The sequence below is a fragment of the Wyeomyia smithii genome, chromosome 2, assembly GCF_029784165.1.
Source record: "Wyeomyia smithii strain HCP4-BCI-WySm-NY-G18 chromosome 2, ASM2978416v1, whole genome shotgun sequence".
In the NCBI taxonomy this organism is placed as follows: domain Eukaryota; kingdom Metazoa; phylum Arthropoda; class Insecta; order Diptera; family Culicidae; genus Wyeomyia; species Wyeomyia smithii.
The window spans coordinates 69517947-69531613 of record NC_073695.1 but is presented as its reverse complement, the minus strand read 5'-3'; the positions used below and the strand labels follow the sequence as shown (position 1 = coordinate 69531613).

Below are 13667 nucleotides of genomic sequence, written 5' to 3'. Positions count from 1 at the left end.
TACACAAAACGCACGAGCGGAGAGATTAACACAAAGAAAGATAATAAATAATCATATTCGATTCACATTCTATTCCTTTGGCTCGCCCTGACAAAAAGAACACATCAAATTATACCCATTGGAATGCGTACAGTTTTGCATTCAAAATTTTGTGTCTTGAAGAGGTTTAGCACAGTGACTCGTTTAAGACCTGATAAAATGATTGATCCTGGTCAAATTAACTTGAATGCGGAAATATGAAACAACAAAGTACAAAACTTATGAACAGTGTCAAATGAGTTCCATGTCCTACGCGCTGGAGGATGCCATTTGATTCGGTTTATCTTCTGTTTTAGTTTAACTTAACAGATAACGTAACGTTTCGATTCAATGAAATTGAATGTAAGACTCTCGCATGTATATTCGAGTTGTTTAACCAGCACAAGCCTTTATTTTGTTTAAAGCACCTAACTCCTATCGCATTCTCAACCGCAGTCACAGCTTGTATGTATGCTGAATCGGGTAAATTCTTTGCTAATGAAGGTGTCACAGCGGTCTGCCTATTTATGTAGATCCACTCGACTATCCAATATTCCGCCGCCTTAGATTGCAAAGTTGTAGTTTCATCAGAAATTGGCTTAGCGATAATTGAACTACATTCCACATCGAACGACGTTTGTGGACGATGCAACAAACGTGCCTATTTGGGGCTGATATTGGGGTTACACTTTTGAATAATATATTCAAAGTTGCAAACTTACAACCGAGGAAAATATAATATAATGTGAATAGTTCTGCTAGACTCATTAAATATCTCAACAGTTCTCTCATCATTACTGAATATTTCTGTAGAGACACTAAGCGTTTCGACGCATATTGTGAAATATCGTAAAACGTAAACTATGATGACATGCGTGGAGTGTTAGGTGCTGATTAGTTCCGTTAAATCGAATTCCGTTTTGCTGTATAGTTATACCAGAACAACACTTTTTCACTGTACCCGTTCGTTTTTGCTTTTCGTACTACACCATAACTCCCTTTTCCTGCCTCTTGTAGCTGCCATATGCCATTTTTTGTTCGCTTTTTAGCTGCAGAATTTGTGCCACCAAGCGCCACGATGTAATCAATTACCCTTAACAAATTCTAATCAAAAATTAACACTTTAACAAGGAAACAATCAACACACTACATTTAGTTTACAAATATTATTGTTATTACAATATTACATTTACTTTACAAATATTATCAACTTCTTATCAATATTTTCGAAATATTTTTTGCATTAATCGAGACTGAAAGGAGTAATAATATCTAGGGTCAACCGACCCAGAAAAATAACTGTTCTTACGACATCGGTCGTTTAACACGAATATGTTCTTACGACATCGGTCGTTTAAAAATAATATCCGTCAACCCAAGAGACACCAGTAACCTATCAAATCTTACGAGCAAGTATTTCCATATGTGGAAAAGGCTGTCACGGACGGCACAACGGACGAAATTCGTGACCAAAATTAACCTTTAACGGTATGACATAGTGAAGCTTGAAAAATTGAATTCCAAAGATTCACAAAATCTCTTTAGGCAAAAAACGAGGAGTCGAGGAACCATAAAGTAACTAACGTTATTTTTTACCTTGATATGTGTAAAAATTCAAATTTAAAAAAAAAAATTAATTAAATAAATTTTAATTACTCTTACTATTAATTCAGTTAAAACTATTACTGCAGGTAGTCAAAATCTGGTCCCAGGAAGCTACAGTTACATCGGCTAACAATTATGTTTTGGAAACCGTATGTATCCGCTCCTTACACTTCATCCAGTTATGCACGGCAAAACTTGCATAACAGCTGAAACTTTTTTTGGCAGCTTGCTGTAAGGAGTTTGCCTTTTGATTCAGTTTACTCGTACCGCCCAAATAAAGAATGGTATACATAATGCACACGAAGGACGTTTACTCTCGGACTGAGCGATAGTTGATGGGCTGGGGTGTGGACACATTTGGCGGATAGTTTTATTTATACTCCTTGTCCTGTGGACAACCCCATGTGTTGAGTGAATTACTTGTCAAAAATAAGCGTTTATGATTTGATTGATATGAGTTCTCGCAAGTGGATTAATTCTGTGTCAGCTGCTGATCTAATATGACACGAAATTTCGTTGAATCGGTTATCACGGCCAAATGGTTGGCACCACCAGGCCACTCTACAGTAAAGGTCGAATTCCTCCGTAAATGGAATTACAAGAGGATTGTTGCCCCAGCGTTTTCACATACTTTGCGTTTTATTCAATTATCAGAGTGTGGTGTTTAAAGGCGTCCATGCCCATAATAATCAACACGCAAACATCCGTTTTACAAATATACAAAAGTATTAAACAAAACACAACGTTTAAGTTTCAAGTACTTACATAGATTAGTCCGGAGTAGTATCGATCCTTGATGTTGTGCAGCACGGACGCTTCGTTTAGACAAGTGAGCTCGGCCATATCCTCGACCTTGTCGAATTTTGGCGGGTTCATTTTTTGAATGTCATCCTTGAGCACAAGGATGCGTTTGCCCGTTTCGGCAAGCTCCACTTCCACCTCATCACCTCGCTCTCCCTTGATGCTAGCAGCAACAAAACCCTGCAATTGCAATCAATTGAGAACACGATTAGAATAATACCAAACCTCTTGATTTACCAAGCACGAATTGTTCTGCCGTTGTTTTTTTTAACTACAAAAAATATTTCTCGCAGCATGCTTGTAAGGTTACAGATATATAATTGCCGAAAAATGTCATACTGACTAATCTCTAGGTATTATAAATTAACACATAATCACAAACGAATCATATTTATTATCTATTTAAACAAGTTTGAGATATAAAACGGCCAACTGAGAAACAATATAGCTCTGAATAAACCAGTTTTTGCCTTTCTCCTAGAAAGGTATAGCAATCACTGGAAAAACCAAAGGTATAAAAGTGGTCCCAATGGCCGAATGTCATATACCACTCAACCCCTTTCGACGAACTGAGCATTTTCTGTATGTATGTATGTGTGTATGTGTGTGTGTGTGCAACTTTTTTTTCTCACTCACTTCTCTCAGAGATGGCTGGACCGATTTTCATAAAATTAATTGCAAATGAAAGGTCTAGTTGCGCCATAGGTTGCTATTGAATTTCATTGTAATCGGATTTTTAGTTTAGAGGTTATGTATCAAAATGTGAAAATCACGAAACATCAATATCTCTGAAACCACATAACCGATTTGAACAAAATTGGTCTCAAATGAACGGGCTACCTAAAGAACCCTTAACTTTTGAATTTTGTGAAGATTGAACATGTGGTTCACAAGTTATGGAAAGAAACGTGTTCTGGAGACTATTTAATCTCACTCATGTTTCTCAGAGATGGCTGGACCGATTTTCATAAAATCAGTGTCATATGGAAGGTCTAGTTGCCTCATAAAACACTATTGATTTTTTTTTGCAAACGGATTATTACTTTGAAAAGAAACATATTCCGAAGACTACTTGGACTCACTCACTTTTCTCAGAGATGGCTGACACGATTTCCACAAAATTAGTGTCAAATAAAAAGTCTAGCTGCCTCATAACACCCTATTGAATTTTGCTGTAATCGGACTGTAACTTCGTCTGTAATGTATCGAAATGGGAAAATCACGAAACTTCATTATCTTAGATACTACACAACCGATTTGAACAATATTGATATCAGATGAACGGGCTAGTTAAGGGTTAACTGATGGATTATGATTGAACACGTGGTTTCAAAGTTTGGCGTTCTCTTTTCATTTGATCGTAATCAAACTTAAGCAACCATTATGTATTAAATTGTTAAAGCAACGAAAGTCTATTATCTCAAGTATTACACGACTTATTTGAACATAACTAGTGTTATACAAACGAGTCATCTCTCAAACTTACAAATAACACACCTTATAATAATTTGGTATGCTGTTCAAAAGTTTTGGAAATTCAAAGACTATTCAACACTATACCTGCTTTGATCAATATATAATATAATCCAATAAAGGTATTTTTACAAATACAGATCGGACTCAATTATCCGGAGTTTTGAAAAACATTTCGCTCCGGATAGTCGAACCTTCCGGATAATCGAGCCACTTTTTTTATTTCAATTTATAATATCTGTCATCTAGAACAGTGAGTTTTCTATTATAATAAATTGTATACAATGCATGTGCCGACGAAAAAAATTAAAAATTGTCTTTAGACTGTTTGTCGGCGTTTGTTATACATATATACGTAATAATAAATTATGTTATATTAATTATCTCGAAAATGTGAAAACGAAATAAAACAACACTCATGTTTGTTTTCTATTTCTTGAGTGACCTATAACGAACTAGACGCTCGATATGGACTACGTTGCGGATTTAAAGTCGTTATTAATTTCGCTTGATGAGTTTTGGTTCAATTATCCGAGAGTATCCGGAACAGAACCGGGACAGGCCTGCTTGTGGTTCTAAGTACTGCAATGATCATGGCCATTATATGACAGGAATATGTTCCTGCCATAATTCCGAAACCGGTTCACCATAATACCTTGCTCTTGGAGGTTATTGAGTAAGAATTGGTTGAAGGAACGACGAGAAAGCTGCCAAAAACGAACTGCCTAAGTGGAACGGGGCTTGTACCGCTACAATTATGAACAACCCTGAACCTCCCAATGACCCGGAAGACAAAAGTACGTTATAGAAATACAGAAACAAAAAATACTCCGGATAATCGAACCATTTTCTCCGGACAATCGAGCCCCGGTTAATCGAGCCCCCGGATAATCGAGTCTCCGGATAATCGAGTCCGACCTGTAATAAGTTTGAATGAGAAAGGCTGAGTCTGACCGCTTGTGGATTAATTTAGGTTTTTTTTTCAACAATTTCCGATACCTCCATTCTTTCTTTCTTCTTTGATGGGGAAATGGAACACTCATCAAATAATGTTCGATTATGACTCATTTCATAGCATCATCTCACATGGTGTAAATTTTGCTATGTTAGCTTAGTCTATCAACATCTGATTCATATGCAAAATCTTGATATGATAATATACAAAGCAAATATATAGCTGACAAGATGTGCGTTCGAACTTAGCTCTAGGGGTTAGATAAAATAAAAACAAGGAATGCAACATGGCGTAATAGTTTCTTTTTTTGCGATTTAATCTGTGAAATCTTTTTTTTTTTAATGGGTCGGTAAGGCACTGTTGCTCCGTATCAATTTGCTAAAATCAAAGTTTAAAATTTGAAAAAAAAAAATCCTAATTAGTATTTTAATATAAAATTCGTATAAGTTGTGTAAATGATATCCTCCAGAGCTTTTATTTAAAGGCCTCATCTTGAATTTCAAATGCACATCACATATACGTTCTATACATTTTAATGATTTTCATGATACTCTGTGAGGTGTTATATAACGCCATGTGTTTTCTTCGGTGACTTAAGTTTGCACAGTTATCTGGACAAATTAGATTACATCAGGAATTTTGTTAAGTTTACGAATAGGTTAAATTATTGTCTTTTTACGGATAAAATTATTACTACAACAGTCTTTGTACGGTAGCTTTTGAATGAATTTTGCTTGAAGAAATCGATAATGGATCCACCCATGATTCGTTTTTGGATAAATCATCTTTGAATTTCATGGGCAGTTTTCTTAATTGGGCGTCCATCGAATGCCTACTACTATCAGCCGATCGAAGATGCTGTTGTCTGATCATCATTTATAGTACCGTAAACTGGGGTGACTTTGATCACCGGGGTGACTTTGATCACTATACCTCTTTTCTGAAAATGTGGTAAAAAAGCGCTCGTAGTGCTTGGGATTTGTCGTAATCTTCACTGATTGTGTGGATATATGTTCGCATTGCTACTATTCATGCATTTCCTGCTATTTAAAGAGTGTTTTTCATGCTAAAATATTATTTGAGAATAAAGTGTATTTTTGGCGATTTTTGTTGCATACAAACAATCGGTTCAAGTAGATTCAAAACAACAAGTTGCAATACGTAAAGTGTTTTTATTTTGTTCCCAGATTAGTTCTTAAGATGAACAAATATTATAACAATACATTTTATTGTTATTTTTGCAAGTTTTTCCTCGAAGGCAATATTGAGTCCCAATTTTCTCCACAGCGTATTACATATTTCTTCTTAACAAAAACCCAAGACGTGAAGTAACATGCAAATTTGGACAATTTCATAAGTCGTATTCCTCGTGGACTAGTTTTTGACGATTTTAGACCACCTTCTCTCTCAGTGAATAATCATTTATATATATTCTAAAAATTTTGTATGAATCTTGGACATTCGCCATTATAAACTGTTCACGTAGAATGTGAATGGCCCCCAAATTGCTTTCCATATTTATAAACTCGTTTAAGTCGTTTAAGGCTGTTCAATTTAGTGAAAGTAGCAAAGTGTTACTCCAAATTCATCAAAACAATGAAGTGATCAAAGTCACCCCGGAATGATTATTGGTGTAAAATTTTTAGAGCATATTTAAAAACAGCAAAATTGTTGCTAAACTTTTGAAGTAGTGACTGAATCTTTTTCAATGCATGCCAGTACTTATTTTAGAAATATTAAAGAACATTGTTTTCAGTATATTCTGAAAATATTTGAGATACAATCAAAAAAGTGATCAAAGTCACCCCAGTTTACGGTATCGAAATTCCGACCTACATTGATCGGTCATGGCAGTCATAGGGCAACTCAAATTCCCCAGTTTCAAACCTGATGTATGAAAATACATCTCGAATCGGATTCAAGCGCAAGAAGATGAACGACGTAATACGGAGTCAAGGAAGGGGAGTTCAAAAGCAACGCCAGAAAACGAGATTCTCAAGGCCTTTTCTCTGTACTTCAGCGGCAGTGCTCACGACGAGATCGCGAGTTTGCCCTGTATGGAAGTATTTAGTTACTATGACGTTGATTTCAAGTCGTCCGTCCTTCCTTCGAAGCAAAAACACGGGGCGCCGCAACCGCTGCTGCTGTCTGCTCGCTCTTTTTATGGAGCTACCGCCCCACCATCGTCACGTTACTGCTGCTGCGTCAAGTTTGAAGTTAATTTTACGGTAGTCTCTTTGCCTGCTCGGCGTGCAGTGAACGTGGCAGATCCACATAGCACTCGAAAATCACCTATATAATGAGAGGCGAATGGACACCAGTGCGGATTAGATCAGCCGTAGCATGCAGTCGCCCGGTAGAAGAACATCTGCTTCTAGATGGCTGTGTTTACGCATTTTACGACTTAGATGCACTAGCGGCGCCGTTGAAATGACCTTGAGCTGGGTGAAAAGATGCGTTTTCTTATAGTGTTTGCCCAGTTGCATTGGCGGTTATCACGGTGGCGAACTGTTGCTGTCTTCTTCCCGCACTTGCTGACACAGCTGGTTGGTGTCTTATGCCATGATTGTTAAGGTTCAATTCGTGATGAGTCACGTATTTGAAGTAGGACCCATCGAGACAATAGTAGGTATAGACAAAGGGTCACATCCGCGTGACTTGATTGCATAGGGGAAGATTCGAATAATTCGCGAAACGCCATTGAACGCTCAATTAGTCCAACAAGCTGTGTGACCTCGAGGGTTTCATTTGTTATTGTGCGAGGTATAATAATTAATGATGCGGTATTTTGAGGATTGACCAGGATGATTGTTGTCAACGATTGTACGGCAACACATATAGTATTAGAGATGCTAATTACACAGTATCTTATTAGTTGATTAATTTCACTCGTAATTATTTTGATGATTGAAAATTGAATTTGATAATATTTGTGATTGAATTTTTTATACAGAGAGTTACTAATTGAAAACTAAAAAATGTTTTAAAAAAATTTCAAAATAAATCATCAAACAAAGCTGATTATCAAATGCGAACAAATCTCAAAAAATAAATCTAGAAGTCGTTGTTTTGTTGGAAAAATTATACGCATCGCTGAACTGCTGTCAGAGTCAACTCCATACAAATAAACAACTAAACCTCACCAACTCTGACGTACAGATTCAAACAATCGACTTACAGGGAAATGACAATGTTATTCGCCAGTATACCAATACAAGCTAAGCTAGGTCAATGTTCTGCAGTCTGCTGCATAAGAATAACAACATAAGCAACTACTTTGGCTAGACCAACTCATTTTTTATAGAATGCTGTGAAATAGAAAAAACAGGCGGTGATGAACGACGATGTTTTGATGCTGTACGAGAGTCCGGATTGCACATGGACAGCAGCATCCGGTGCCGGATGCAAGGTTCCGAAAACTGTTATGCGCTCTCAGCGCAAGAGAGAAAATGGGAGAAATGTTTGATAGTATTCATAGGGAGTCGACGTCATCTTGACAGCGTTAATGTTTATTGTTGCATTGCATTTTTCGCCAGTTAGGACAATTATATCGAAGTTAACATTGCTCCGAATTCGGATCAACATTGCAATTATGAAAAATTATAATGCGCAAAGTTGTTTTCAAGCAACATCACGAATTACGTTTCAAATCAGTTTTGTTAGAAATATAATTCAAATGAACAATCATCTAGGTTTGAATAAAGAAATTGAAGCCTAGAAAACTGTTCCAATGAATTGTATAGCTAGGAAAAAGGTAGAAAAAACTAAAACACATTTATTTTGAAACATTATTCGCAATGCTTTTCAAAACAACGTTGTGCATTCAAGGGTTAACAGTAGTGAGACCGCAAAAAATGTATTTAAGGTAATTCCTGATGCTTTTTACTGAACGTCTATACAAAGTATATCTTTATTATTAATCCATTTTTTCGTGCGCAAAATTATTGTTCCATACACGAATCCTTTATCATAAATTAAAAAAATCATTTTCACAAGAAATCGTGAGTAACTCGATAGTGAAGTTGGATTCGCAATGACAAAGATTGCAACAAACAACCACATTGACTACAGTTTTACTATCTTATCACAACGTTGTAACTAAAAAAGAGGGATCACCAGTCAGTATGTAAACAATGATAAAAAAATGCCGCTTGATTAACATGCGGCAACTAAAATTCGCTTGAAGCAAACTTTGGCTGGACGCACAATTTCTGAATCCAATATGATTATGTTTACTTGTTAGAAGATAACGTTTCATGAGATAAAGGCATGACTCAAAATCGCATATCGATTGCAATTTCTGAAAGATGATATAAAAAAATCTATGTTCCAATAAAAATATCTTATTTCATGTTATTATTTGTTTTCATGATATATAGCGATTTATATTTTGATAACATTAAAAGTGCACTCGGTTTCATAAAACAAACCAAAAATTGCAACTGAGGAATGACCAAAAATGATTCCAATACTGATTGAAATTTTGGCGTTTTCATATGTCCAAGCGCTTAACATCTCTAATTACATGAACATTCAACTCAGCCTGGTACTACTCTGATTGTTCTAATGTGGGTACCTTCCTTTAGTCATGAGCATTCCTTTTAGATTTTTATTTGTGGTTCACGTTGCTTTGTTTGTCGTTCATAACGGTCAAATTTTACGCCTGAGTCAGCGACCGTCACTTGACTGTACCACTACTTGTTCACAGTTCATTACTCAAGCGTTTTTGGGTGGTGAATAACCATAGATCTATGGTATGTTTTTGAACAGTCAGTTTCGTCACCATTCTCATGTTAGCCCAGACCATTCGAGGATATAAAGCTTCCCTTTTATTAATATGGGCTAAGCAATGAAAAATAAACTTACATAAAAGCTAATTGAACTTTTCCATGCATTGAAAGAAAGTAAATATTAACTTTAGTTTACAGAGCATATGACGGCATGCATATGTGTCTAATGCTTCTGCGTACAAAGACATAGCAGTTGATACTGACGTACTATGTTAGAAAATCTTGAGTTATAATTTGAGTTCTCGTGTATGAACAACAGTTCATTTCGAATTTAGGTTACTCAAAATCAAAATCGTTAAAGATCTATCCACGTGGAATGTGGATGGCCCCTAAGGTCTTTTTTACAAAGTTTTTTTTTACACGGTTTCATTTTACACCTTTTTTACGATGATTATTCAAATAACGCGTTTTTTTCACGTCATTATTTTTCTTCAAATAACGCGGTTTTTTTTCGCACGATTTTCGTTCTCGCGTTACAGTAGGTCACAGCAACACAGCAACTATAACAGACTAAACTAGCGTGTTTTTACACAGTTACATTTTCACTCGATTTTCACGACGTTTTTTCCAAAATAACGCGGTTTTTTTCTACGTCGTTTTTTACAAATAATGCGGTTTTTACACGTTTTTTGCACGGAACGTATCGGCGTGTTAAAAGATACTTTACGGTAATGATGAACATTATAGCTCAGATAAAATAGCTTTTAGAAACCATATATTGATCATCTAGTATGTTTTTCAGAAAGGCAATATGGGATGAAAGGTTGAACCGTCTCTTATTGAGGAACAATATGGGTGAATATCATAATTGAGCAGTTCTCAGATGAATCAACTATCCGAATCATTTCGTGCGTTCACTGATGCCTAAATAGCGTTCAGCGTGCCAATTGACATTACTAAATTTCTTTGAATAGATAGGAGTCACAATGTACAATGTAAGTTATACATTTTTAATGTTCATAATTCAGATTTTAGATAAGAAAACAACAATCTAATTTTTGAAAAACTTGTATGTTCTGTGATGAATAGATTTGTTAGACAATAGCTCACCTGTGTTTCGTGCGGCACCCAAACCAGCCGCTTCTGTGTCCACTCGGCTTGCGTGGCCGGATCGTTGAAGGAGTTTCGTTCGACCGAAAGGTACTTCAACTCCGGATCGTTACGATCTCGCAAATCATCTGCCATCTTCTCGCCGGTAGTGGAGGTGTACTTCGATTTTCAACCGAAAGGAAATCCAAATGAAGGCAAGTGTTCCAACTTGAACCGCGTTGTTGTTATTAATATTACTGCTGTCGTTTCTTCCTCGTACAATCGACAAACGGACTGAATGGAGGAGTTTTGATTAACGAAACAAGTCACTGAGTTGATTTTCTGCTAGTCCGTTCACTGTTTCTTCCCGTAAAGCAAGTCTGCATGAAACAGCTCTGGAATGAAAGATATTTTCTCTCTTTATCACGTTTCCAAGCTCGACACTCTCAGTTGTTATTTCACAGAATTTTCTTTCTTTATTATTTGCTTCTCTTTATTTCTTCTTTAACATAAAAACCACAAACGTGTAACAATCACATAGAGGTGGAAGATTTTAGTACTTGTAGATATCCGTCGCTTCAGGTTTTAAGATTGTGTTTGTGTCTCAAACGATGTTTTGTTTTTAACGAAAACTAAAATATATACAACGAAAATTTCATCCTTTTGCTAACACTATACATAAACTGCAGAATTTGTCAGACATTCGCATTCCACTGCTCATCCAAATCTAAATATATGACACATAATACAATCAACATTTATAAATTCACAAGAGATAACATTAACCAAAAAAATGTTTTATAAATAACGCGAAACCACTGAATAAATTAAGACAATTTCGTTTCACTTTGATTCAAAGCCGGATCTGCCGAAACTATACAGCTCGACTGCTTTTTCCAGAGCATAAAGAATACATCTACGATAGAGGAGTGTCTCTGCTACTAACTCTATATCGTTGCTGGCCTGATTGGTTTGCTAACTGGCTGGCTGCCTGTCGCGTCGAGCGAGAGGAGAGTGACTTCTGCTCGGTCACTTAGCACTTATTCAACTGAAATTTAAAATTTCTGACACGATACTTTTTCTTCTGTCCGATTGACTCACGCATACGCTGGTAACGGAGCGTTCCCCCTCGAAAAACCAAACAGAGTGAAGGAGCTTGCCGGTACACTACCGCGCACCTGCTACCCTACACATTACTATAAAGGCAAGATAGTCCGATGTGGGCTTTGACAGTGATACTCTCATCGGACGAATACAGCCAGACATGGCAGGTCTGTGTTCTCAATTTCGAGCTGTTGCAGTGGGGCATGACTATTGTAAGCTGCAAAAAACTGCGGTCAAGCGAAGAAAAAAATCGAGTGGCAGAGTAATCGTTAACATTTCGCGACAAAGGATAGGTTATTGTAAAATAAAATTGTATAATTGTCCAAAATCTATAAAATGAAATTAATGAGATTTATTTTTACTACTTCAAATTTATTTCAACTATTTTTGAATTTACTTTAAGAGTATACTAATCAAAGCCCACCTTGCGCCACACACTCGCGTTTCATTTTTTTCGAGAGAGGAACCGTGGCTTCACTCTATGATCGGGAGTGTAACTTTATTGCTCTTCTACACGCGATTTGCAAAGAAAGCACATTTCGCGAGAGCGATTATTCTCTGCTGCTTGCTACTCTTCCTCCTCCTTGTGTATATTCAACTCTTCTACCACAGAAAACATGGCTTTTGAATTTCGATGCACGATACTCTGTTCATTGTATTATTATGGTGTGTAGCTTTAGTACCGCATTCACTCCACCCACAACCCTTCATCGATTGTACAATGCATGAAAGATGCCAAAATTTTTGAATAAAAATCAACAATCACAAGAAAAAAAAATCTTGTTTGAAAAACATTGCTGTTTGGTTAAAAAATATATCACAAAACATACTCACAAATTTGGTAATTTTGCACTGTAATCGCCTCATTGTTGCTATGCAAATATTGAAGATATATGCAAAATCCTGACTGAATGAGGCAAAAAAACAAGATGCTGGTGCAGACGTTCCAAGTCAGCATCAGACCAGATGAGACGGAAAAAATTGATCCTATAAAGAACTACTAATCAGAGGCAACCGAAGTAATACAGTAATATCAGAAATTTTAAATTTGTCTGCTTTTCTCTCATAACACCTAATACGAATTACATCTAACTTTCAACATGCCAAGTCAAACTGTGAGACATAATTTTCAACCGAATCTATAAAAAAATAGAGCACTTATGAATTCAACAGAAAATTTTACAGTATGATGCACATCTGAGAATAAAAAATATGTACACCAAAAATGTGAAAATCGTTTTTTTTTTGTTTTTGAATACCATGGTGAGGTATGAATAGATATAATATACATATATTAATTATATGTATACTGTTTCATTAGTACCAACTTTTATTAGAGTAATCACTCTAAGGGAACATCCATAAATGACGTAGCATTCGATGAGGAAAAAAGCTACGTCATTTATGCATGCTTCCTAATGTTAAAACGGTTGTTATACAAATTTATTCTGTTATACTTTTTTAATTTTGAGTTAGCTTTCTTTGAATTGACTACCATGTACCAGCAGAAATTGTGTTTGCAACAAATGAACGAACCAATCTTCCATAGTATTGAATTTAACTATAGTATTTGAATATAACTCAATTTCATTGTTAGAAGGTGAAAAATGTACGGTATTTGTCGAACAATTATCAGTGCTATTGATAAAATACCATATAATACCTACTAAACAAAATTGTTTCAAATACTAATGTATGCAAACAAACTATTATATGAGACTGGCTGTGTCAGTCCCTAAGATCAAATTTACGAAAACTTCGTTCGCTTCACAGCCTGTCATTGTTCCACTTATTGATAATGACACCGATAGAAACACCTAATTATATGTTTACTTCTGTCCAATTAATCGTCGTCCGAGTAAAGCTCCTATCCAGTTAGAAAATAATATAAA

The 13667-nt window shown here is 36.0% G+C and overlaps 1 protein-coding gene across 2 annotated transcripts in view; it reads right to left on the bottom strand.

The window, feature by feature from the left end:
- LOC129719458 (myosin heavy chain, non-muscle) overlaps positions 1–11590 on the bottom strand; it is a 74400-nt gene extending 62810 nt beyond the window's left edge. For both annotated transcript variants that reach the window (XM_055670776.1, XM_055670777.1), the window contains exons 1-2: positions 10693–11590; positions 2389–2604 (exon numbers count right to left, since the gene is read on the bottom strand). In XM_055670776.1, coding sequence (XP_055526751.1) covers positions 2389–2604; positions 10693–10827 — 351 coding nt within the window. In that variant the 5' untranslated portion in view covers positions 10828–11590. The remainder of the gene's footprint in view (positions 1–2388; positions 2605–10692) is intronic.
- Between the last annotated feature and the right edge of the window lie 2077 nt (positions 11591–13667).